Source organism: Leopardus geoffroyi, chromosome A1, assembly GCF_018350155.1.
Source record: "Leopardus geoffroyi isolate Oge1 chromosome A1, O.geoffroyi_Oge1_pat1.0, whole genome shotgun sequence".
Lineage (NCBI taxonomy): Eukaryota > Metazoa > Chordata > Mammalia > Carnivora > Felidae > Leopardus > Leopardus geoffroyi.
This window is the reverse complement of record NC_059326.1, coordinates 68,939,668-68,965,185: the sequence shown is the minus strand read 5'-3', so window position 1 is coordinate 68,965,185 and position 25,518 is coordinate 68,939,668. Positions and strand designations below refer to the sequence as shown.

General features: G+C 40.6%; 1 protein-coding gene and 1 long non-coding RNA gene across 10 annotated transcripts in view; one reads left to right on the top strand and one right to left on the bottom strand.

Annotated features, from left to right (window-relative positions):
* The window catches only part of MBNL2 (muscleblind like splicing regulator 2), a 160,533-nt gene that overhangs the window by 11,591 nt on the left and 123,424 nt on the right, over nt 1-25,518 (bottom strand). For 2 of the 9 annotated variants that reach the window (XM_045480934.1, XM_045480943.1), the window contains 3 exons: nt 23,981-24,034; nt 23,158-23,311; nt 15,979-16,014 (listed from right to left, as the gene is read on the bottom strand). In XM_045480934.1, coding sequence (XP_045336890.1) covers nt 15,979-16,014; nt 23,158-23,311; nt 23,981-24,034 — 244 coding nt within the window. Of the gene's footprint in view, nt 1-14,589; nt 14,685-15,978; nt 16,015-23,157; nt 23,312-23,980; nt 24,035-25,518 lie in introns of all 9 variants that reach the window. The other 7 variants (XM_045480952.1, XM_045480968.1, XM_045480985.1 and 4 more) reach the window with 7 other exon arrangements.
* LOC123599388 lies at nt 8,584-19,980 on the top strand. Its single transcript, XR_006713129.1, has 2 exons — nt 8,584-12,358; nt 19,825-19,980. It is a non-coding gene; the product is annotated as an uncharacterized LOC123599388 (long non-coding RNA).

Below are 25,518 nucleotides of genomic sequence, written 5' to 3'. Positions count from 1 at the left end.
GACCCCTGGACATGAAGGTGGAATCCAAGAAAACTTTTTTTATGCCTTTAAAAATCAGTTTATGCAGCAATGGAAAAGAGATTTCCAGAGCAGTCATTTATACCTGCTCTTTTCAATATGGGGTTTTGCTTCCAGTAATAAATTGAAGATTTGGGCCAAGAAAAAATCACAGAAACAAGATCCTGTTGGATTCAACATAAAGTCCTCAATCCTGCTCAATACCCTGCTTTTATATCCACCTCCATTATGTTGGACTTAGAATCCTGAGCACATTTTGGCTGTGGTGTTCATTTTAACAGTGGAGCAGAATGTATAATCCAGCCTGCTAAGAACTGGCTTTTATGACACTTAAAGGCGGAAAAGTAACCAAATGCTAAGATTCGGTAAAAGGAATGGTAAGATTAATGTTGCATGCAAGCCATGAAATGTGTCTCGTACTCATCTTGCACATTTCTGGAATTGGTGGGATGACCCTGCCATCTAACAAAATTTCCAGCAAAATTAGTATTTTTTTTTCCTATTTTAGTTCTTTGCCTGTGTGTCTGCATATGTGAGTCAGAGAGAGAGAGAGAGAGAGAGAGAGAGAAGGTGGTGAACAAAACTACTTAATTGTGTGTAAAATCATGGCGCAAAGGAAAAATCAGAGTCCTGGACTGGAATTTCAGGAGGCTTATCTGTGCCATCAGCAAGCTTCGTGACCTTCTGAGCCTGGCTTTCTCACTCTGCTTGCACAATGTTGGTACCTCTGCAGGCTGGTGGGTAGCTAAACCAGGTTACCATCTGTCTTCCCTAATAATTCCCAAGGGGAGTCAAAATACCAAAAATGGAGACCGAAAAAAGAAAATATATAAAGAAAGCTCCTCTATATTCTCTTTTATTTCTTTATGGCTGTCCTCTGTCAAAACTCAGTGGCTAGGACCATTCTTTGAGCATTTCTACTTTTTGAGATGATCCTTATTATATGAGAAGTGCTTGGACTGTCACTGTTTGCATGTGGGTTTACTGCCTGGCACCCTCATTAGGTAAGATTCATGAGAACAGGGACTGTTTTGTTCAATACTGTATTCCCAGGAGTGCCTGGATGGCTCTGTCGGTTAAGCGGCTGACTCTTGATTTTGGCTCGGGGCCTGGTCTCATGGTTCGTGAGTCTGAGCCCCACATCAGGCTCTGCACTGACAGTGTGGAGCCTGCTTGGATTCTCTCTCTGCTCCTCCCTGCCTCTCTCTCTTTCAGAATAAATAAATGAACTTTGAAAATTTTTTGTAAATGCTGTATTCCCAGAAATGTCAATTTTACATGAAACATACTAGGTTCTTAGTAAATGTCTGTTGAGAAAAGGTATGAAGGTGCATTGCCACCGAGTGAACACTGGGCTGTTGTTACGGCCTCACATCTCAGCATAGACCCCGCTTCCAGCGAGGATGGCTCACTGAGGACAAATCTGCTTGCGTACGCAGCTGCCTGCTTTACGAAAACAGAACTCTTAAAAGACAACACAGCCACAAAAAATAATTTGTCATGTAAAAATAACTTTATGCTATGGACCTAATAAAAGTACAATCACATGTCTTCTTTTCAATCCTAATCCCTGCTTTGTTGGAGAAATGTCTATTCAGATCCTTTTTCCAATTCAGAAAATTGTGGCAAATAGGCATAGCTTAAAATTTGCCATGTTGACCATTTTTAAATGTACAGTTCAATGGTGTAAGGACACTCACTGCTGAGCAACCATCAGCACCATCCATCTTCGGGCCTCTTCATCATTCCAAAATGGAACTCTATGCCCATTAAAGAATAACTCCTTACACCCCCTTTTCCCCCAATACTTATTTCTTTCTTCCTTTTTCCTTCTCTTCTCCCCATTTTTGGCTTTAAAATGGGACCCTGGCTCTCTGTTTCATACCTGAATTGTCATCAGCTTCCTAGACTCACTTTCTAATTCAGCTCCCCGGCTTGCTTACAACCAGACAGCCTCCTAGTGACTCCTTTGAGTTGCCTCCTCCAAGCCACCCCAAACGTTTATTCCCAAGTAGTGATGTTCAGTTCACCCGAGACAGGTGTGAAGGTAAGGTTCTATGGAGACTGGGAAGAAAAACAGTGTCTCTCCTTTTAAATTATCGTTGTTTAGGAGTGCCTGGGGGTTAGGCGTCCAACTCTTGATTCTGGCTCAGGTCATGATCTCACGGTTTGTGGGTTTCAGCTCCACGTTGGGCTCTGTGCTGATGGTGCCGAGCCTGCTTGGGATTCTCAACCCTGTCCCTCTCTCTGTCTCTGCCCCTCCCCTGCTTGTGCTCTTTCTCTTGCTCTCAAAATAAATAAACTTAAAAAAATCCTAAAATGATCATTGTTTGAAAAATTAAAAAAAATGAAAAGCCCTGGATGAGAGGACTCCTCTTGGTAGACTCTTTCCAGCCAGAAGTTATTTGCCAGTTTACCATCCTGGGAAGGGTGAAATGGTGACCTTGTCCATCTGCTTTCTAGCTGTTGTTTTCTGGACTAAAATTTGAATTTCCTTATGGTTTCATCAACCAACAGTATTTTCAGACTATTTCTGATACTGAGCTTGGATTTCAAGAGGTTTGTTTCTATTAGAACTTCCTTCTTAAATGGTTAAAACTTTAAAAACTAACAGTTAAACTCAATAGTTCGACGTTTTAAAGGGAACCATATAAAGAGATTCATCCCAATCCTACATTGACCATAAACTCCAATCTCATTCTATGGTGGAGACCCAAGAGAACAGGATTTGGAGGCAGGTAAATCTGAATTCTAAAACTGTCCAGCCACTTCCTACCTGCTTGAATCTTAAACAATTTATTCTTTAATGTTTGCTCTCCTCTGGAAAATGGATAAGACACTTCACAGAGTTCTGTTGAATAGTAAATGAAACAATGTATAGTAAGTATCTGGTTTTGTTAAGTGTTGGTTCCCTTTTCTTAAAAGGGAAGGGAATAAATAAAATTTCGTTTCAGCTTCTATTTAAAATGGACATTCAAACTGGGGCGCCTGGGTGGCGCAGTCGGTTAAGCGTCCGACTTCAGCCAGGTCACGATCTCGCGGTCCGTGAGTTCGAGCCCCGCGTCGGGCTCTGGGCTGATGGCTCAGAGCCTGGAGCCTGTTTCCGATTCTGTGTCTCCCTCTCTCTCTGCCCCTCCCCCGTTCATGCTCTGTCTCTCTCTGTCCCAAAAATAAATAAACGTTGAAAAAAAAAAAATTTTAAAATGGACATTCAAATAATAATATTGTGCATTTAAGTATTATATGATCTGTATTGCACTCCATCTATGTTGTTAATAAACCTGATTTTGATGATATTAAGATACTAAAAATGTCAAATATAGTTACTCTCCTTTCTATATTTGTGTATCCTGACCTGTCACTGACAACTAAGTAAATATAAGCTGGATTTCTCTGTTTATTCATGAAAGTCTTGACTGTCACTCATATTGATCATTTTTCAAACTAAAATCTTTGATTATAAAAGCATCAAGAGTCATCAGTGTATGATGATCAGCGTCCACTGTAGTAGAAAGTTAACATCCAATGACAGGCAGGATTCTTCTGAGTTAGATCCCGTCCAAGCCCGTTCTAGGCCCGTTCGATGTGTTATACGGGCAAGTGATTCAACACTTATCATTCTTAGTGTTCCTCATTTCTACAGTGTGGATCAAACATTGTCCCTAATTCATGAGTTGTGTGGATCAGATCATGTATTTAATGAGTGCCTAGTGGTAGGAAGCACGTGCGACCACTGTTATTTGGTAATATTTCACCTAAGTTAGCTTCCTAGGCCAGGCCACAAAACATGAATACTTTGACAAGGTATAGACAGCATTTACTAATAATTTGTGTATCGCTCTGCTTAGAGCAAACCACTATTTATGGACACTTCTGCACACCAGTCTCTGTCTAACACACATCCGTGCTTCTGTCTTCAAACCTTCACCTGTCCTGTCCGGGGGTCCCCTATATACCTGTCCTGTCCTGAGCCCCACATACACCTGTCTTTTCCTGGGCCTCACATACACCGCAGACAAGGGACTTATGTTATGACCTTATGTTAAAAAAAAAAAAAAAAAAAAAAGCAACACTTAAACACCTTTTTTTTTTTTTTCCAAGGCAAAGGAGTACAATGGGGTTTTCTTCTCGTTCTTGACATATTCCTTAGCTTTCCCTTTTTAAACTTCTCTCCTTGTTCAAGGCCATCCTTCACATTGCAAGGACCAGAGAAGAGCAAAGAAAAGGTGAACAATAGGAATAGATTCAAGCAATTCCTTTTGTCCCGAATTCTCATAACTAAGGTGGTTCTCTGGCCCTTTCAAACATTTCAGTGTAACAATGACAAATATTGAAAGAATGACTCATGCAAGAGCTATGAAATTATTATTGGAAAATACATGTGGAGAAAAAGAAGGAATCAAGTTTAACATCCCTGGGTATCTTTTTGATTCCTCAAAAACTTTTCTAAGTTCTAAGAAGGAAGCAAAGCTATTGATTGTTCAAAAACAAATGTGTAGCTCACATATTCTTGCTGCGTTGTGGTTTGACAGTGGGGTAAGTTCGGTGTTAGGAGGCAAGTTTCGAACCCTCATGTAACCTTGAGCAAGTCACTTAACCATTCTAGGTCTTTCTCACTGTGCAATGGAAAGTTAGGGGCTTGGGAAAGTTCTGAATCTGGTTTTGCCACTTGACCGATGATCTCAGACAAGTCTCTAGGCTTCTTGAAAGTAGTTTCCTCATTTGCATACTGGGGATAAGACTAGTCCCTTACAGGGCCATTTTGGGTTTTAATAATTCATATAAAAGGCTTATGAGCACAACGTCTGGCTCTTGGAAAGTCCTCCATAAAGGAGAGCTGTTGAGTTGTCTGTGTGTTTTCTCTGCGCTCTCTACTTTGTGGCCACGGGAATGATCAGTTAAAGCACGTTCTCAGGAAGGCAGTGTGGTGAAAGAGAAAAAGCAGTACTCTCAGAAGGACACAGATAATTGGGTGCCAGCCCTGGCTCTGTCAATATCTGTGTGACTTGGATAAGTTGTCCTGCTCACCTGGGCTCCTGTTCCAATTTGTAACTTGCATTTTAGTTTCCTTTTTTATATTACTGTGGGAGTATGGCAGGACTGCAGTAAATTTCTCTTACGGTGTACTGTCTTTCATGACTGTGAAGAGTTGATGCAGGTCTGCAGTCAGACCTGCAATGCCTGATGTAACCATGACTATGGAAAAATGGGTGACATTTACAACGACCAGCTTAATGACGCTGCTTCCAGACTGTGGTGAACAGTGAAGAGTGTCTGTATTTGATGACAGGAAGCTCATCGACATAAGCTCTGAGGATCTTTGAAAACGCTAGAGCGAAGGCAATGATGGAAAGAATAATATGATTTGATCACTGAAAGTGAAACAGACCAAAAGCTCCAGTAGAGTAGATTCTAAATGCTACACTTTTTCATGAACCAACGTCAGAGAATAGTGGTCAACAAACTGGTCCTTCATAGTACAAATACAAGTGAAGATGTGTCAACAAGAACTGTTCTTATGTGAGTCATTGGAGAGATGTCTTAGAGAAGGCTGGTGTGGCAGGGAGGAGGAAGTTGGTGAAATCCAGATACTATAGAAGCGGGAGAAGACCCTTGGGAAGCCAAAGGATCAAAACGCACCTCTGAACTTTCCTGATTCTTAATTATCTATTCCTCCCCATATTTCCTCTTTTCTCTCTATCCCAAGTTCATCTTTTCATTGATGAGGTAGCTTCCTCCCCAGTGAACCTGCCCTCAGCCTGTCCCAGCTAGTTCCCACCCACTCACTTGTGGTAGATTAGCGTTTCCTAGTCTCTGATTTAACACATCATTGCCCTGCTCCCATCCTGCCCTCCTAAGCCCTCAGTAACTAATCCCTTCTCACCTCCACAACTGAACTTTCCGGCCCTGCCCAAACGCACCCTCTCCTCTTTCTCCCACTCACTATGGCCTAGAGCTCTTCATTTTGCCCATGTGAGCCAGGGTCCACCCGTCTCCTTTAGATCTGATAAAGTAATAGCTGTTCCATCTGCCTCTGTTGTGGGATAAAGTCCAGGACTGATTCTAAAACTCTTGTGTGAACCACATAGGCTACTGAGGAAGAGTGCGGGACAAGGGGGAGGCATAGACTTCAGGGTCAGATGGTCTTGGGGTCAAATGCAGGCTCTACTACTGATGGCACATGTGGCCAATCTAAGCCTTGATTTCACCACATGTAAAAGAAGAATAGGACCCATCTGACAGGGTTAAATATGAGGACACACGTAAAGCAGAATGGTGGTACGTTCATATGGGTTGTCCCCTTTCCCCCTCACCCCATGCCCATCTCCGCCCCTTATGCTTCACAGTGGTCGTTATCTGTCAAATTCCTACACACCCCTCAAGACCGACTCCCCAGCCCCTTTAGGGATGAGGCCCTGCCACGGAGCTTACCTCCCATATAGTAACGTTTGAGTATCCGACTATTTCGTTTGCTGGCATTCCCCCATTGCTCCGTGTTTCTCTGACTGGGCAGTAAACCCCTGGTATCTAGCCCCTGTCCACAGTGGCAGCCTCCAGAATGATCAGCAGACTCAGCCAGGTCTGACCTTGGAGTCGTCACCCCCAGCGATGTGGCCCAGAGGGAATGCTAGCAGGGGCTGAGAGGCCAGACCAACTGGCAACTGTCTGTGACACGTGGTGGCGTCAGATCCAGTAAGTGAAGGAACAGTCAGGTCAGCTGGCTGCCCCTCCCCCCTCATCAGGAAGCAGTGGGGATGTCTCCTCTCCATCTGCCCACACAGAAAGGCTGCCAACGCCCCAAACATGCTGGTAAGAAGTGCAGGAAGGCGGGCGGCAGCGGTAGAACTTGGGGAGCTAAATGCCTATAAATCAAAATTGTACTCTGTTCCTAACAACTTTTATTAAGAACGAGACCCCATTCATCTTTCAGCCCTTGAAAATGGATTTGAATTCCTGCGTGGTAGCTAGTCTCTTTCCGTGCAGGTCTACAGCTGAAATAAACACACATACAGGATGAACAGTATATTCACTCTGCTCAAAAGCGGAAACCTCAAATTAGGAAAGTTGAGCATGATTTTATTACCATCAACAGAAGCCAAAATACTACTGGGAAAAGAACTTCTCAATCTAAAAAGATTCCCCCCAAATTCCATCAAAATGCAAAAGAGGATGGGATTTGAGTCATAATAAGTAGGACAATCCACCAGGCAGTAAAGTCCCACATAAGGACCCTTGACATTTTCTCTTCAGCTGCACAAAATTGGAGCTGATATGTCTTTAGGTGCTCCATAGAAAAGAATTCTACCCAAGTTTCTCACCATGAGGTGTAAATTATTCATGAAAAATGAAAATGCACTAGATTACGACACTTACATAACTTAGCCTTTCCTTTGAGAATCTGCAGACACATTTATGAACTGAACCTCAGGGTCGTTTGGCCTGCAAAGCAGCTGCCTCTGACGCAGAGAGCTAAAAGATCTATTGTCTTCTTATTTTCTGATTTCTTGAAGAGCAAAAACAATCTGCTTCTGTAGGGGTCTCCTAGATCCAAGACCCACCCCTCCTCCAAAAGTGTTCTGACCCGGATCGTTCCCTCTGGATCCTGATGCCTGAGCTGCACTGCGCCATGGAATTTACACTTAAATTTCCAAGCAGCTTTAGCCAATAGCATTAACTGAATGCAAGTCCTGCAGTTTCAAACATTTAGCTTTTTTCTTTTTTTTTTTTTTTTTTTTTTTTACTTAGAGCTATAGCAGGCTCCAATCTCAACCCCCCCCCCCGCCCCCACGCTTACTCACTGCTGCCTCTTTCCACAAAATATTTAATATGGCAGTTCTGCCTCATTTGAAGCAACCCAATCCATTACTGAAACGGAACCCCCTTCTATTGTTAGGACATGAGCAAAACGTGCAAGGTGGCTAAGGAGCTTTAGCGGTGGGAAGTCAAATGCTGAGATGGATGTTCTCCACCTGAGTACTATTCACAAGGGCTTGATTTTGACACTTGCCCTCTGGGCCTCTCTGGAGCACAACATAGTTGGGTCCCAGCTGCTTTCTACAGTCTGTTCCCAGGAATGAGCAAATGGTGAGAAAGGAATTCGAGCATCTGTACTTGGAGGCCAGTTACCACCGTGTGTTTTGGCAGAGGTGTCTCCCAGGAACCCACTTCCCCCACACCAATGCTTTACAGAACCAAGATTTTTCTTGTGGGGGGAAAAAAAACCAGGCTCCAAATGGGTCAAATGGTGAATAGTGGGGAGTGTTTAATGCCTCCTACGTTTATCTGAATATAGTCCTGGCAGATGGCTTTGCATAATAGATGTTTTATAAAACTCTTTGAGATGAGAGTTTAAGTAAAACATGACCTTACCTTTCTAGATTTCTTCATTAGTACAGGCTAACTTACATATCCAAAAATTTTTATACAAATAGCTTTGAGGTTGTGTTCCCATTTATTTGTGAGAAGTAAAATCTGATGCTTTTAATCTTTATTCTTCCCTCTCAAGTAATTTGTAGCAGGCCAGATAAAGCATACTATTATGAATCTGGTTGCATGTAATTTTTTTTTTTTGGTACGATATTATTGAAGTTGATTATCAGATACAGTAAATTTATAACTGGCATGTATAGAAAATGGGATTTTTCTGACTTAGATATGTTCTCATAGAGAATTATATGTGTATATTACTAATTTTCAATAAACTCTTCCTAAGGTCAACTTTTTGTTAAATGGATTTAATCTTTGGAGGAGTGTTTAGAAGATGTGACAAGACTTTGAGGTCATAATTTTAAACCTGAATCATCATTTTTTGTAGACATGATTGAGAGATTTTTAACATATTGCCAGAAATGTAATTTGTTTTCCCTAGCTTTAAAGGTACTGGTTGGGGGGTGGGCACCTGGGTGGCTCAGTCATGATCTCACTCTTGATTTTGGCTCAGATCATGATCTCACAGTTCAGTGGGTTTGAGCCCTGCATTGGGCTCTGTGCTGAAAGTGCAGACCCTGCTTGGGATTCTCTCTCTCTCTCTCTCTCTCTGCCCTTTCCCCCTCCCTCTCTCTGAAAATAAGTAAATAAACTTAAAAAAAAAAAAGTTACTGGTGGGGTGCTCTATAAAAAGCTTCCTAATATCCAAGTTCAAGAACTTTTTCTTCTTAGCACAGGCTCATTTCCCAGAATGAATTAGATGGATAATCGCCCTCACTGCCCATGTAGCTCTCACTGTGGAAACATGGGTGGTATGTATTCACTCCAAATCTGGAGGGGCTCTTTCTTTCGAGCAAAGGCTTGGGAGGTCTTTGAGCTTCTGTGGCTCTGAAGTCTCATTTAGGAAGAAGTGGGAAGGCACATGTTAGGAGTGAGCACGCTGGAGACATGGGACCAGTGAGTCCACTCAACTGCTGTCCCTGAAGGGACTGAATTCAGTTCCTACGGGAGCGACTTCCTGCGGCTAATCTTTCACCTCAGCCCAAATTTCTTTTTGTGCCATAGGATCTTAATATTTGGATGCGTTTGCCATGGGGTGAGTTTTTATGTTTCTCTTTGGTTAAAAGTAACTCTCCCCATGTAAGTGGCAAAGGCAAGACAAAGTATGCCACTTGCCAGTGGCCACCGTCTCAGTTAAAACCTTTCAATGGTCTCCATAGACTCTCCAGCCTCAAATCTATCTGTTCACTCTCCCCAGACTTCTGTTCTGTCAACTATCCTGCTTAAAGACCTCTATTGGCCAAATCAGGCAAAACCCTTTGCCTTGGTCTTGTATGGTTAGAATCAAACCCAACTGCAGTCACCACCGCCCCTCCCACCGGAAACTAAGGCTCTGACCAATCAGATTGCCTCCTCCCCGGAAACTGAGGCTCTGGCCAATCAGATTGTTAGCTCTTGGCCTCACCTTTTACACGCCCCTGCCTGCCTGTGTGCATGTGTGCTTGCCCTTCCTTCTCTCCAGCGATGCTCCGAGGAGCGTGCAGGTAGAGTCCTTTTAGAACTCAGAGGCTAGAAAAAGCACTTCTAGCTGCCGGGATGAAGGGAAAGACTCTCAGTATAAACTGTATTTTAACTGGGTCTTCAAGGATGTTATTAGGTAAACTGAATGAACTCTGTATATAAATGAAGAAACTAAAACTTGAAGTGTGTTTGTTCAGAAACTATTTTCTCCCCTCTTGAAACAGAATGTAGGTTTGAAATAAAACATAACAAAGCAATGACAGCATACAGTCCTATAATAATTCAAGTTATAAGAATTTCAATCTGTACTCTTGTTAAATGAAATTTCTTGCAATATGAAAAAAACTAGGCAATCCATATACTAAGCTGTATACTTCTACGTCTTTTAATGTGTACTCTGAGATCAAATATTTCCCAATATGGGCATCTATAGATTGATACATTGTATCTGTTGGGCTGAAACAGACCGCTTTATATGGGATTTTCATTTTCATGTCTGACCTTCCTTGTTACCAGGCCATTTGTTAGTTGACGGGCAGAAGTAAGAGTCAAGTCTGGGCAAGGGTTTCACCCAAAAGAAGCCCGTGAGCCTGCTTCACTAGGACTAAGGACGAATTCTTTTTGACTTTTTATCTTCTTCTTATCTTACTTGTATAAATCCTGTTTGTAATTTTCACTTGACTTACTGTTATAATATTATGCAGAATATTCATATGTGGTTATATATTGTAATAGTGTATATCAGCTATATGGTTTCCAAACACGACCTGGCAATTACATAACTAGCTCAAAGCTCAAGTTCAGGCCATCTCCCACCCCCCCTCCCCCACCCCCCTTAGGATTCACCATAGTTTGAGCTGCACGAGCAAGGCTTCTTCATTTCCTCCTATAGCAACAGAGTGTGTTGCTATTGGGTCTCACTTGAAAGATAGTTTTATTTGGGGAGGGAACTGACTTTTGTGTATTTATAATTATGAGAAAGGTGGTGTAGCACGGTGGTTAAGAGCAAGGCTTCTAGAGTCAGATTGCCCGGGATTCAGTTCCAGCAAGACCCTTTATTCGCTGTTGAACTTTGGCTAAGGTAGTTAGTTAACCTCTGTTTCAGTCTTACCATCTGTGAAACAGAGATGCCCAAAGCTGTGCTCATAAGACTGTGATTAAGGCTTACATGAGTATATCTATGCATACGTTCCCTCTCTCATATAATATAAAATATATGGCATGATATATAATGTAACATGTATGAGAGAGAAACCATTTAGAATAGTATCTTGTGCAAAATAAGTAGTTGGTAAATAATAATCTTATTAGGTAATGATTATGTAATGTAATTTCTATAGTAAGGCCCAAAGACCTTAGCTGAAAGAGGAAATAGCTGCTAATAAATTTGTTCATTGCATCTTTGTTTATAAAGCTATGCCCAGAGTCAAACAACCAAAAGAATTATTTTATATTACCCCCAAATATTTGGATTTTGTCTTCACTGCATTTCAAACTGCAAGTCTAAGTTCATTGAAAACTTTCATTGCTGGCCCCTTGATTCAGCCCTGAGAACCTAATTTCGAGGTTTGTACCTGTTCATCTTGGCTCACCACGGGCTCACGTGTAAAGGAAGCCTGGACCAGAGGGTCTGTCGTGGGATGTTTTGGTCTATCTTCTTTCTTCTATGAATGACTTGTCTCTAATTACAAATGCCTGTGAGGTTTGAACTGTTTGAACTGCCGGTATAAATTGATCAAATGCACTGAAAGACTGTCAAAACCCTAGCGCATTTTTGTGTTAAAGGCAGATCACTCCATGAAGGAAAAAGAAGGCAAGATGCTTATTGTGCCCTGAACTCTGAAATCGTTAGCACTACTTGCCATTCCGCTAGTGTCTAGCTTCATACATCCGATACTTTGGGTCCAGCATAGCAGCGAAGGGACCACAGGTTTTCTGGATCTTAGGGCTGGAAGGGACTTTGGGCTGATCTAATGCTGGGCTCCCTCTCCCAGCTGAGGAAACTGAGACTTACTATGTTTAAAGGACACATCATTCACATGGATATGATTCCATTTGAGTTTAAAGGGTGAGATTAACAAGAAAGACAATGACTTGTCATTTAACGGCCATCAGCATCCTCTGAATTCTGAATTCTGGGGCACTGGAAGACATTCCAAGTTCTTGTTTGGCTGCTTCGCTCTTTGAAACTTGTTGAAAATACATAAAAAATATTCTATCTGAAAAATTTATATTTACGACTGTTTCTTTTTCTGTGGTTTTCTAGAGCAAGCTGACCTTCCTGAAGAGCTGCTAAAGGATTTCTCTCCTTCATCACTGAAGTGGAGCCCAGCAACTAGTATATCTGATAAACTGCAAGACACAGATTTAGGATTCTCAAAGCTACTGTCAGGTACTCCTTTAATAATATCTCTTTAAATGTAGCTGGAGTTAAACTTGTCAGTTCCCTTGCCAATCACAGTCTGCTGTAAAATGATATATCTTAGCCTTTGCATATCCCATGCTTCCTACCCCTGCCACCCTCCCACGTACAGAAACCCACACACGTGTGTGCAATCTCTCAAAGTTTTTCCCAGGAAAGGGAGCCAAAAAAAAAAAAAAAAAAAAAAGAAAATCACCAGGCTGGAAAAAATATTTATGATATGTGATTAAGTATTTACCATATGAATGGAATTTATGCCCGAACTCCACAGTGTTTCTTTATCTTGACTTCCTTTCCATTCTTAAGAAAGATCTCTCAGCACCAGAAGCACTTAGCTTGGGGTGCCCGAGTGGCTCAGTCGGTTGGTTAAGCGTCCGACTTCGGGTCATGATCTCACTGTTGGTGGGTTCAAGCCCTGCATCTGGCTCTGTGCTGACAGCTCCGACGGAGCCTGGATCCTGCTTCGGATTCTGTGTCTCCCTCTGTCTCTGCCCCTCCCCAACTTGCTCTATGTCTCTCAAAAATAAGTAAAATGTTAAAAAAAATAAAAACCCAAGTGCTTAACTTGCCATAAAGTATAGTAAAATTCCATCATAATGAATGCCAGTATATGATACTTCAAACTTGTTTTTTTAGGAGAGGACTTTCTCGCAAAAATTCTGTCAACAACCACAAAAACATGGTTCAAGAAGGCAGGACTCAGACCTAAATATCCAAACATCCAGCTTCCTTATTACGAACGAGCAAATGAAAGGGAACCTAGTTATAGCTGTGAACCTAGTTATAGCAGGGATGAAAATTGTCTCTCCCTCTTCCAGCCCATCCTTTCTTCTGAATCTTCTTCCCAGCTAAGAAACTTACTTGCTATTCTTTATCATATCTGTCTGGAAGCTGAGTTGGCTTTCCTTAGAGGTAATGTGGCATTTTTGAGGTGGTGAGGGAGAGCTGAAGCGTTATCACTAGTTTATATCTGCCTCTGAGAGCACGTGTGGGCCCCCCCCATCCCTGTCCCGCTTCATCACATTTCAGAGGACACAGTCGGACCTATCACGGGATTTTACTTTTATTCCTTCATTCAAGTACACTCACACTTGTCGCTTCCATGATGGGATGCACAGCACTGGGATCACTTACGCACTTGAACATAGAAAGAAAGTGTGAATCGGCCCTTCTCACCTGCAAAATGCAGTCTGGAATCTGCATTTATGCCCTGACGTGATTTCTCCCAGTTTCTCCCATTAGCTCAGACCTTCCCTCCAGCCTACTCTTATATCTATTTTTATCTTGTATCAGTACGGTCGATTTTACTTTAAAAAAAAAATTAAGCTAAAAAGCAGAACCAAAACCATTGCTCTTCTATGAAGGGAGGGCATGCGCAGTAACGTGTTTTTCTAGGCGAGGTTAAGAGTTTACCCTCACCAGTCCTCATGTGCCTCTCCCGTGCGGGAGCACATGTTTGCAAGTTGGTTGGCTGGGGTTAGGGTGACGGTCAGCCTGTGATTACAGAGTGGGAAACAGCCAACTGGTTCTCACTGAGAAATAGGACATCCATGGTCTTTCCGGCACATGCGTTAAACCAACAGAGTTAAACACCCCTAATTAGTTATATCCAGCCTTTGTGAACTCAGTGCCTAGTATTTCTCTTCCAGTACGCTCTGGTTCTTAGGCCAATATCTCTACACAAATTGTGAAGTGGGGACCAGTGAGTTTGGGAGCACATACGACCAAGGCGAGATGTGGACAAGAATCATTCAGACCTCAAATTTGACATGAAGGAAAAAGGGGAGACTTTTCTCAGAGGAGAACTTTTTTCCTCCCCAGCGGGTGATAGGGTCTGAATGAACCGAATCGAAATATAGCCAGTTTTCTGGCTCAGCTTTTATAGTTTCTCTGTGGCAATTCACAAACCACTGGATACGTAATGCTGTACTAAAAGGAATTTAAGCCTGTCAGGTTAATTACACAATATTAGGTACGAAAACAAACAGTGCAACACAAAACATAGCTACATCATTATTTGCAGTAAATGTTAACTCTAAATAAGTGCAACCTGTCCATAAATGCTGGCTATAAACTAATTAAAAAAATAAAATTTGATGGATAAACATGAAAAAAAAATTCTCACCGAGAATTTTTTTTTTAAATATCAGCACTCATTTAGAGTTTGGGATTTGTGAAAGAAAGCTTTAAAAGGAGCAAACCTGATTGGCTGTGGCTGTTGCTGCGAAGGGGACACTTGTTGCAGGAGTTGTTGCTGCAGAGACAGTGGCTGACGTAGCGCTGTGCATCATGGGTACTTTCAGGAGGGGTACCATGGGAGCAATGAACAGGAGGGTGTAGCATTATGGTAATAGAAGTGGTATTTTGGCATGGTGAATATCAGAGCAGCAAGCCATCATGGGTTAAACCAGCAGATGGCATGCAATCACAATGCAAAGCAAGGAAGCATGGGAGAGAAATAAAAAAGGGAAAATAGCTTATTACAAGTACAATTAAAGGAAGTTTTAAAACATAATCAGTGATTCCCAGAAAGGCCAAAGCGGATCACTTTGGTTGATGTATTCATAAACATTTTACTTCTAACAATAGATCATTCCCAATCCGGCGTCTGTGGTTGTTACGTACTAATGGTCTCCTCTAAAAAAGCGACACGTAATGTCCAATGAGGTAAGGATATACGATATTCATTTTTGTCATTCTAAAACATCCAAGGCTCAACGTGTAGGCCCAGTTTGGGGTAGGACATCCTTTGGAGTTCATTGTGGTGGGACGGAAAATTTTTGTCAATTTGGGGCTGCTTTTTTGAACTGAAATTGCTGGAGGTTGTGGGGTTTTGGGGGTTAATCAATGGTAGAGCAAAAACTCGAGGCCTTGGTGTTAATTCTAACACAGTTGCTGTGAAACAGCCCAGGAAATTTGGCCAATGTTTATTTCTCTTTATTCTAAATGGGACGAATCCGCGTGTCCTAAAGACGGACTTTTGTACCAAGGCACTGGATGTGTAGGGATAACGATGGATTATTAAAATTTAACATCTAAGGGAGTGCTAAGGTACAAATCATCATCACAAATAAGTCAACACTTAAAATTAAAAAAGCGATAATAAAGCAAAGCAGTTCAGACATTGGTTTTCAAAATACATCCATTCATAATTTTTAAAAATAAATACTTCTGGGAAACTCTGATAACTCTAACACACAGCAAAGAGGAGATAAAGGCACACCACTATGAAACTTTAAAACACTGATGAAATTAGCCTGCCTTTCTGATAAAGTAAGCTTTTCTTTTTCTTATGCTAAACCATATAAACTATAAAGAGAAACAGAATACAGATCATTAAAAAAGCAATACTTGTGGTTTTATGTTTTGTAGTGGTTGCTCTGCTGTTCTGGTCACATTGAAATGGTCATTTTCTTCAAGTTACAAGTACATTTAAAAAAAAAAAAAAACCTATACATTAACTCTAAAGCCAAATAAGCCTTCAGATCTACCATTTCCTCAAGCATTTCTACCATCTTGGAAATAAATTTCAAGCAAGTGAAGGTACTGTACACAATATAAAAGACACATAAAAAAAGGTTGAAACCTACCAATACTGGTAGCGGGTGTCATGCACAAAACTGACCCTGCATGTCATGCAATGGCAGGTGGAAAAAGTGAATAAAGGGAAAGAAACAGGTTAGCGGTTTAGAGTTAACATTCAAAGTGAGATTGAAGCACAACCAGAAATCAGTAGGGTTAGTTAACACAGTCTCTTAGAGTTACTCACATTTTTAGTACAGACACAAATATATCTGACTTATTGGAAGCCAATATTACTCAAAGCTCACTCTTTACTTTTCACACTTCTTATTCACATCCATCGAAATGATTCTTATAAGAATGACATGTGACAATGCTACAGTGTCCTTCCTCTAAGACCTCAAGGTATTTTACAGACAATATCAAGGTCATCCTCTAAGGTAGGAAGTAGGTATTTTACAGATGAAAAATCTGAGGCATAGTAACTACTCCAAGGTCATGCATAGTGTGAGTCAAGGGTAAGGCTCAAAATAGAATTCTATTCCTAAATCCAGGTCAGGTTTTGTATTTACTAGATTACGCTGACCTTACTGCATTAAAACTGTGCTTGTTTCGTGTCAAAAACAATGTGAAAATAAAAGCAGTAATTAAGATTCCATATCCTCCAAATCAAATGCTCGCAGGTCATGTGAATTTGGGATTATTGCTCGTAAGCCCTACAGTTTAGGAAGACTGACATTCTGGTGACAGAATGACCTCGATGTGTATGTGATCTGTTTTCTGCTACGAGATTCATCATTATAAAAAAGTGGTGCTGGCAACAAAGCTTGAATAGTGTAGAGGCAAAATAGTGCAGAACTGGGGCTGAGTTAGGACCAGGGCTAGCGATTTTGTCATGGCTACTAGTCGGTGATCTCTGAGGGAGACCTTTGGCAAAACTAGGAAATCAGGTTGGCCTCCAGGTGGAGGGAGGGAGGGAAGATTTCATTCCTTCCAGGGGAATAGCTGCCTTCTCTGGGGGTGGTCTTATTAATGTGCTTGAATCAGAAAACTCTGACCATGAAGAGAAATGTGTGTTGTAGAGTACCGAAAAAAATGAATGACCTACTTCCGGTTCAGTTCCTTAGACTAAAAATCAAGGTAATATAATATAAGATACCTGAAGGTTGGGGTCATGTAGGTGACAGAACATTCATTTGTAATGAATAAAGGAAAACTCTTTTTAACGAATGGATGTACACACTTAGGGTTTTAGAACTGTCTTCTGAGATACTAGGCGAAGAATCTGAGATGTGAAGGCCTTTATTCTCTCTGCCAAACTGTTCACACCTGACGGGTACTTTCTGCCTGATGTACATTTTGGTCAGGCTAACATTAACTAGTCAGGAAAAGAAGCTATTTAACTGGGCTTTTAATGGATTCTTCAGCAAACACGTGCTAATATGTCTGATTTAGCACACACACACACACACACACACACACACACATCTCAAAATCCTGTTGACGACAGGATTCTTTCTCCTTCTCTTTCTCTCACCCTATCTCTCTAATCTTCATAACCGAACTTCTGAAAAGTTACCTGCACAATAATTTTCACTTCCTCGACCCCACATATTCTTCAATCTTTTCCACTTTGGCTTTCATTTTCACGTCTTCCCTCCAACTGCTAATGTCACCAAGAACTCCGTATTTGTGCAATCAGTAGGAACTCTTCCACTTTCATCTAACTTCCTGAGTCTTGGTAACGTTTGGCACTCAGCCCTTCCCTCCATAATAAACTAGTCTTTTCCCTTGGATTTTCTGATAACCCAGACACACACGTGCACGCATACACACACACACATACTCTATATCTCTATATGCTGGAGTTTTTCAGGACTCACTTCTGGCTCTTTTTCACCTACTCTATGCTTTTTCCAGGCATCATTCAATTCATGATACCATTCAACCCGGGATTTAAATACTACCTATGAGCTCAAGGCTTCCACATTTATGCATCTGCCTTCCCTCTTGAAATTCCCTGCTCTGGCTCACCCAAAAGCCAAAGCAATCCTGCTTCTAAAATGCATCTTGCATTTGTCCGTCTGTGCGTCTCTACTGCCACTTCTCCGGTCCTGATTGCCATTGTCTCCAGGCTTGGCCCTGTAATGATGTCCTAACTGGTCTTCCTGCTTGCCTTCCTGTCCCCTGCCTAATCCAGTCTCCACTCTGCTGTCAGAGTAAACCTTTCTAAATACAGGTCTGTTCGCTTCTCCGCTGGAAACAATTCACTGCCTTCTCATTGCTTTTAGGATAAAGGTCCCCTAGGGTCCAGTGTCTGTCTCCCTGGCTTGTTCTATACCCCTCTCTGGAGGCTGGCACTGTGACCCGGGCAGATTAGTCTATCATTTCTTTGAACCGAACACATCGCACTTTTGTCCTACTTTTGGGCTTCCCACAAGCTGTCCCCTCTGCCTGGAATTATCTTCGCCCTACTCTTTTCATCTTCCAGGTCTCAAGGCACATATCACTTCTTTAGAAAACTGTTCAGTTGCTCTTTTACCTACCTCCACATGCCATTTAAATCAGTTTTCTATTTTCAAGCGTATTGAACTCTACTTTTTCATTCATAGGATTTATAAAACATTTAAGTTACATATTTATATGGGCATTTCTTGAACATCCATCTCTCCTCCTCTGCTGTTAACTCTGGGAGGGCAGCGTTCATTGTCTAGGTCTTTGGGGCACACAGTAGGTGGACAGTTGGTTGAATGGGTGTTCTCTGCCATTAGTGAGTGCAGTGGGATCAACCTTTCCCTAAAATTTATGTACCCACTTTGTAAATGATTTCATTTCAGAGTGAACCATGGCTGGATTCAAAGTTAGGCCCATAAAAATTCTGTTGCATTCCCATGTGGAGGGGTTTTCTTGGAGGGCTTTCTTGTGTCACGGATGCGAATGTCACTGGGTTGAAAACCATCTACAGCAGCTCCAGCAGCCACACTGAGCCGGGATCGAATGTGTCACTTCAGCTTCAGTTCAGGATGTGGTTGAAATGCTCAACCAAATTAATTTCATGAGCCTCTCTTTCTCTCTCTGTGCTCTACAAACGATATGAATATTGGAAACAAATAGCTTTTGCTTTGCGTGGCTGTCTTACTCAGTGCCAGATTCTGGTTCTCCTCTTCTTTGCCACCCTTGCACCCTCCTCCTGCCCCTCAAATACTTTATGCTGCAGCTAAAACGGATAACTTGCTCTTCCTCGAATATGCTCTCCCCAACCTAGGCTGTCTCCCCTGCCTGGGATGCTCTTCCTCCGCTGGGAAAACGTTCCTTTCAAAGTCCTATGCAAATTTCTTCTCCTTTGGAGAGTTCTTTCCTTCTCAGGATCCTTTGTCACCATCACCCACTGCACATGCTGATGGCCCTAATGCATTGCCTCTTGCTGCCCTCTCAAATAGCTTTGCTCATGCCCCAAGGGGCCCTTAACGCTCTGCATTGTATTGATTTTTGCCTCTTCGTTGTATTCTCATTACTGGATCTGGAACCCAGAACTTACTATGTGTTCAAGAACTGTTTGCTGAATTAAGTGGGACAAATAGATTCTGCTGTGGTGGTACAGATACAGTTTCCACTGAATGCTGACAAATCTTTCACCAAGGTGTGTGATAACCTTACATAACATTATGGTTTCTGATCATTAGGCAATATTTGTGCTAACACTTTTCCTTGTTCTGGTTATTCTGTACATCCAGTACAATGAAATATATCAAGGAAAGAGTCGGTGGGTCGTTTTGTTCTGACCGGCTGAGGTATTTCACTAAGGCACTAACTCTCTCAACAAAGACTTCTCAACTCTAGAAATATTCCAACTCTAGAATCTGTGAGTTAGGGTTCTCTGGATATTTCCATTAATTATATTTTCCACTTTGCAGCATAGACACAGCCTCGGTTTTTCCATCTGCAAAATGCCAATAATTACGCCTGCTGCTGCCAGAATGATCTTGAAGAATAATGAGAAAATGCCTATAAGAACACTTAGAGTAACTCAGAATAAACCTGTCAGAGAAATGCCAAGAATTATTACCCTGCTATTTTTGTAAGTGTGTGTGGTTTTTGCTGCTTTCCTAACATAGCAAAGAAAAAGTATAACTCCTAGATTAAAATAATCCCTATCAAAAAAAAAAAAAAAAAAAAAAAAAAGGAGAAAAGGAAAAGTCCTACCCACCACAAATGTGCTAGGGCACCAACCAAGGTGATAATTATGTTAGCATGGTTTGGGAGAGGAATCCCATATTTTGCATGATATTTTACATTACTATCTCCACAGTCTGGAGGCAGAATTCCTAAAATCCAAATTCATACTGTGTCATTGGGAGAGTTCTAGTAACATATCAAAAACTTCACTATGGGTGACAGATGGTAGGTAGACATACTGTGGTGATCATTTCACAGTGTATACAAATATCAGATCATTATGTTGTACACCTGAAACTGATATAGTGTTCCATGTCAATGATACCTCAGTGGGGGAAAAAAAAAAGAAATAAAAGTTAGGGATCTTAAAAAAAAAACAACCCCCAAAATTCCACTATGAATGACTTTTCGGTAAAGGGTGGCCTCCAGGAGAACACGAAATGCTTTTTGTTTCATATAGGATAGATATTAATATAAAGTATTTATAGAAAAATCAAAATCTGTCATGTTAAAAATAATGGGCCCACCCATCTGCCAAGTTACAAAACTTATTTTTGAACATCATCATTTAATTTGCAGACGTTTAAGACAACAGTGATTAACAATGATCATTATCATTACCATTTTAAAATTAAGTTGAAAATGTGGTTTATGAGAAAGAAAGCCTGAAATAAAAGCTAGAGCCAAGATAAACACTAAAATTTCTGTTCTGGGTTTAAGTGGGGGAAAGATTACACTAACTGTCTTTTGAGAAAATTATTTTCTCTTTCATCATTTAAGAAAAACATGTGAAAACTTCTTAGAAGTTGATATACCATTTCAGAGCACGAGAGCCACATGGTTGTTCACTATGATATTGATATCATGTTACAGATGGAAACACTTGTAATTCACAGAATTAAGTGGGCTAGAACCCACTTTTCGGCTTCCAAAGTGCACACAATTGAGGGTTGCCGGACACACGGACAGTTTTTAAACAATCCAGCAGGGGGCAGAAGTACTCAAGCACAGCAACCAGTGCAGCCTATCGCTCCTCGATACAATCATTTCATCAGCAATAATCAGGTCACTGCATAAAGGATGTTATCCATTCTTGCTTTGGAAGTCTTTAAATGGTTTCCAGGTGAAACATTTTTAAGTGAGGGTTCTCTCAGTGATTTAATAGAGCAGTCATTATTGGATTGAAGTGTTAAATACGAGTTAAGAGGCCTTCACATTTTTACACGACTAAGTTCCAGGGTTTCAAAGGCATTCTCAGGAAATTGTTCTGAAATTATTACCCAGTCTCCAGAAACAGACTTGTCCTTTTATGTTTTACCCCTCTGTACATTCTTCCCTGATTTTTTTCTCTTCAAATATCTAGTGACGAGGTCTATAAAATAAGACGCTTCTAGAAATCCTACGAGACCTCGAGGTAAGTTTACCTACTAGTTATTATTTTACAAACATGTTATATCTAGTGGATTACAATGACAAGTCCTGCTGTGCTATCCCTGCACTGAAATGTCACTAGTTAAGGTTGTGATAGAACCTTAAGTACAATAAGTCCCAATAAGTACTGATATAGAAACTCACTCCACAGGTCTATGAATCTACTTAAGAGAAAAGCGGAAGTAAAATAGGAAAACTAAACACTAAGAACCATTTTCCTCACATAACTTATATCTTTACTGTAGTAAATATTGTTAAAAGGTTGACAATTCATTTCAAAGTGTAACTTTTACACAAAGAATACCACAGAAATAGCGATTCTACTCCCTCCCACGTTAATTCCTGATATGCTACAGGATTTAAAGAAATGGAAAATAAACCCAAAAAGTCCAACCATGTGGATTAGGACCAACAAGCTCTTTTGGATAAAACTGTTGTTCATCTATATTTACCTTCCAGTCACTATCAAGGGATGAAAATTTTGACTTCCGAACTAAGAACTCAGTGGACCGTCTTCTCACAAAAGCCTAAGTTACTCTCTGATTCTTCTTCTTCGCTTTTTTTTTTTTTAAACAGTAGGAGGAGACTTTATTTATTTTGAGGACATTATCCCTGCTTCTAACACAGACTAAAAAGTCAATACCATGGTCAATATATGATGACTTTGTGTTCGTATATGGTGTGTGTAGGTCTGGGGTCAGGGAGGTGGGTCCAAAAAGGAGGAGGGTTGACATGCTTTGCGCTTCTGCTTCTTCACTTTTATCTGATGTTTTCTGTCTGCCGAGCTGTAAGGGAGAACTCTGTGACTCCACCTACGGAAGCCGGGTGGTGTCATGTGCCGGTACGTCGGACCGGTCACAGGGAAACTAGGTGCTGGGTCCTTGTCTCATTAGCTGTGCCACCTTGGGAAGTCACCTCACATTTAGGGGGCCTCAGTTTTCTCATCTGTAAAACGATCGACTGGATGAGGAGATCACTAAGAATCCTTTAAACTTCGAGATTCTGTGATTAATAGAATTCATCTTTTAGTGGAATGATACAGTTAATGGACCTGAGCAGCTAAGACTATCAGGCATTGGCTCAGAAACTGCGAGTAAGAGCCCTATCTATTTGTGCACTTGGTGAAGCTGAGAACGATGGAGAAAGAGAGAGAATGGATGTAAAATATGAGAAGAAGATCGCTTTAATTTGAACAGCCTTGGTTTTTTGTTTAGTGCTCTGAATAGGAATAGGGAAAAAAAAGGTTAGTATTTACTGGAATTGCTATTTTTAGGTCATTCAGGGTTAATGACAAATCTGAACTGTCACACATAAAAAGGCCCTACTGACATAAACAATTTTACACAGCATGTGCAGATACAAGAAACCAAGAGGCCTAACTGACCACTCTTTGCGTCTCATGGGTGCAGTCTGTCACTCAACTCTCTAAAATATTTGGCTTTAGAAACCTGACAGTCTTTCGCTATCATCCAAGCAAAGTAAACGTATCTAGCTAGCTAGGACAATGATGAGCTTCAGGCTGTACTGACTGTACCTTTACAAGCAAACTAGATGCCACCGAACAGCTTTGAGGGATGAGGAGAAAGCACATGACCGGAAGGGCACACGGACACGGGACTTGGAGCTGTCAGGGCACGTACCTGTTGGAATAAACGCCGTGTGTTGCTGCAGCTGGGCGCTGGTGAGAGCCTGCTGGTAGTGCAGCACGCTGGGATTGAACACCGTGCTGGCACCGTTGTTTTTTTCAAGTGCTTGTCTCTTTGGTAAAGGATGAAGAGCACCGGGGGGAAAGGCCTATGAGGAAAGAATCGGATAGGACATGTATAACTCAAAGTAACCACACCTTCCGTGTCCACAGAGATCATCAAGTCCAACATTCTCTTTCAAAATGACAGCTAAGGAGATGCCTCTGCCATGCACCTTAATTTAAACAGCGGCAATGTCGAATGAGTGAGAATTTGTTATTGAGAGCGGAAGCATGATTTCTGTAACCCAAAACGGTAGCATCTCAACTAAGGAAAAGAAAAACTATCAAGCAACACCAAAATAAATAAATAAATAAATAATAATAATAATAATAAAAAAAATAAAAAATGACTTCAGCTTTTAAAACGAGTTAAACTATTCTAAGGGGGGAAAGAAGCATTTGTGTTATTATTAATACCTATTCTCTTCGTTAACTAAACGGCAATTTCTTGGATTTAAAGGTTAATAAGAATTATAATGCGCATTTTTCCGAGGCAAGTAATTTAAATTTGCTTCACTCTTTTGGAAAAGGTATTAAAATTTGTTAGGATTAATTTATTTCACATATTACATATGAAAATGAGATGGCTAAACACCTTATTTTTTTCCATTAATTAATAATAATGATCATTTGCAACCAATTTTTACAAGTAATACAAATCTCAGATGGTTCTCTGAAAAGCTACATGCAAAGCGAAAGGTGAAAGGTCAAAGTACCAGGTCTACAGATGCTTCGAGAGGTCGCTTCATTGCTTTGGCAGTCGACTGAGTCTTTTAATAACAGGCAGCGAGCACATGATGGCAGTGGGCCAATGGGATTCAAGCGAATTAACATACAGGTAAACAGCAAGCAGAGGTGCATCATGGGAACGGCATTGCATTGTGGATAGGTGAGAAGGAAAAAAATATTCTGAATGCAATATACAACGTACAAAACACTAGGCATGCACAACAACAAAAATGTTCTCTAAAGAAATGAATATTACACCTTAAATTAGTATTGAAGCAAAAATGCATCTACTATACCTTAGTTAAAAGCATATAAGAGAGTAAAATATAGATGTTTGAAATTCAGGAAAGTTAATTAAAACAGCAGCTTGCATACACACCATAAGCATTTTTTATATTGCTTCAGAAAAAAAATGCAAAACTTTCAAGGGCCATAGGATTGATGAACTTCTGATAAGTTAGTTTTCAAACGTAAAATAACGAATGTACTAAGTGGAAGATCCAAGTGAAAAAAAGATATTGTCTTTAACGTTCAGAAAAATAATTGTTAATGAAGATCTAGCCTAACAAAATGAAGTGGCAAACTGAGACAAAAAATTCAGGCAAAAAAATATTCAAACACAAGATTATTTGGGCAAAACTGTTTGGGTTTGGATCTTAATTTTTTGTCTGAATCATGTGGATAATTGTCTCAATTCTTCTCTTCACTCTGCTAGCATGGATCTGGCAACAAGGAATAAGGTTCCAAACTTAACAAGTTTTGAATTTGAATAGTAAGTTTCTCAAATTTCCCACTCTCATCCCATTGTACTGTTTCTAATGACTAACTTATCATCCATTCTGTGTTTTCCACTACATTTGAAATTATAATTCAATTTATCTCAAACAACTTACCGGATTATGCTAAGAAAATACCCTTTAAAAAGGTATTTAGTGTTCTCAGGTATCAGAATAATCTCTATTTAATAATTCTATTTGTAATTTCAGCTATAATCAGTGACCAACCCAGTTAATGAGAAGTGGAACTCGTGGCTAGAACAAGTTACAACAGCTAAAAAGAGCAAACAGCTAAAAAAAAAAAAAATAGCCAAGGACTGCTTGAAATATTAGATGTAAAATAATATTTTTAACTTATAACCATATTTGGGGGCAGACTGTCTCATTTAAGCAGCTGAAATAATAACAAATATTGATCGATTTAGACCACGGTGAAAAAAATGTTCCTATTCCTGGATCATTGCTGTAAAAAATGGAAAATTCTATGATGGAATTCTGTGAAAATAAAAATAAAACAAAAGGAGTAGCTCCAATGCAAATAAAAAATGAAATACCCCTTTTTCAATGGGTAGCACAATAGGTAAATCCCTAAGGTTTGTGTAATCAATACAAAACGTGATATTCTAAAGTTCTGAGCTGGAACCATGGCATTTGCAATAATATGCGGTGCTACTAAACTCTCAAAATGGGAAACAGTTAATGATATTTTCCTCTGCAGATAGAGGTCTTTTCATCATCATTTGATGATT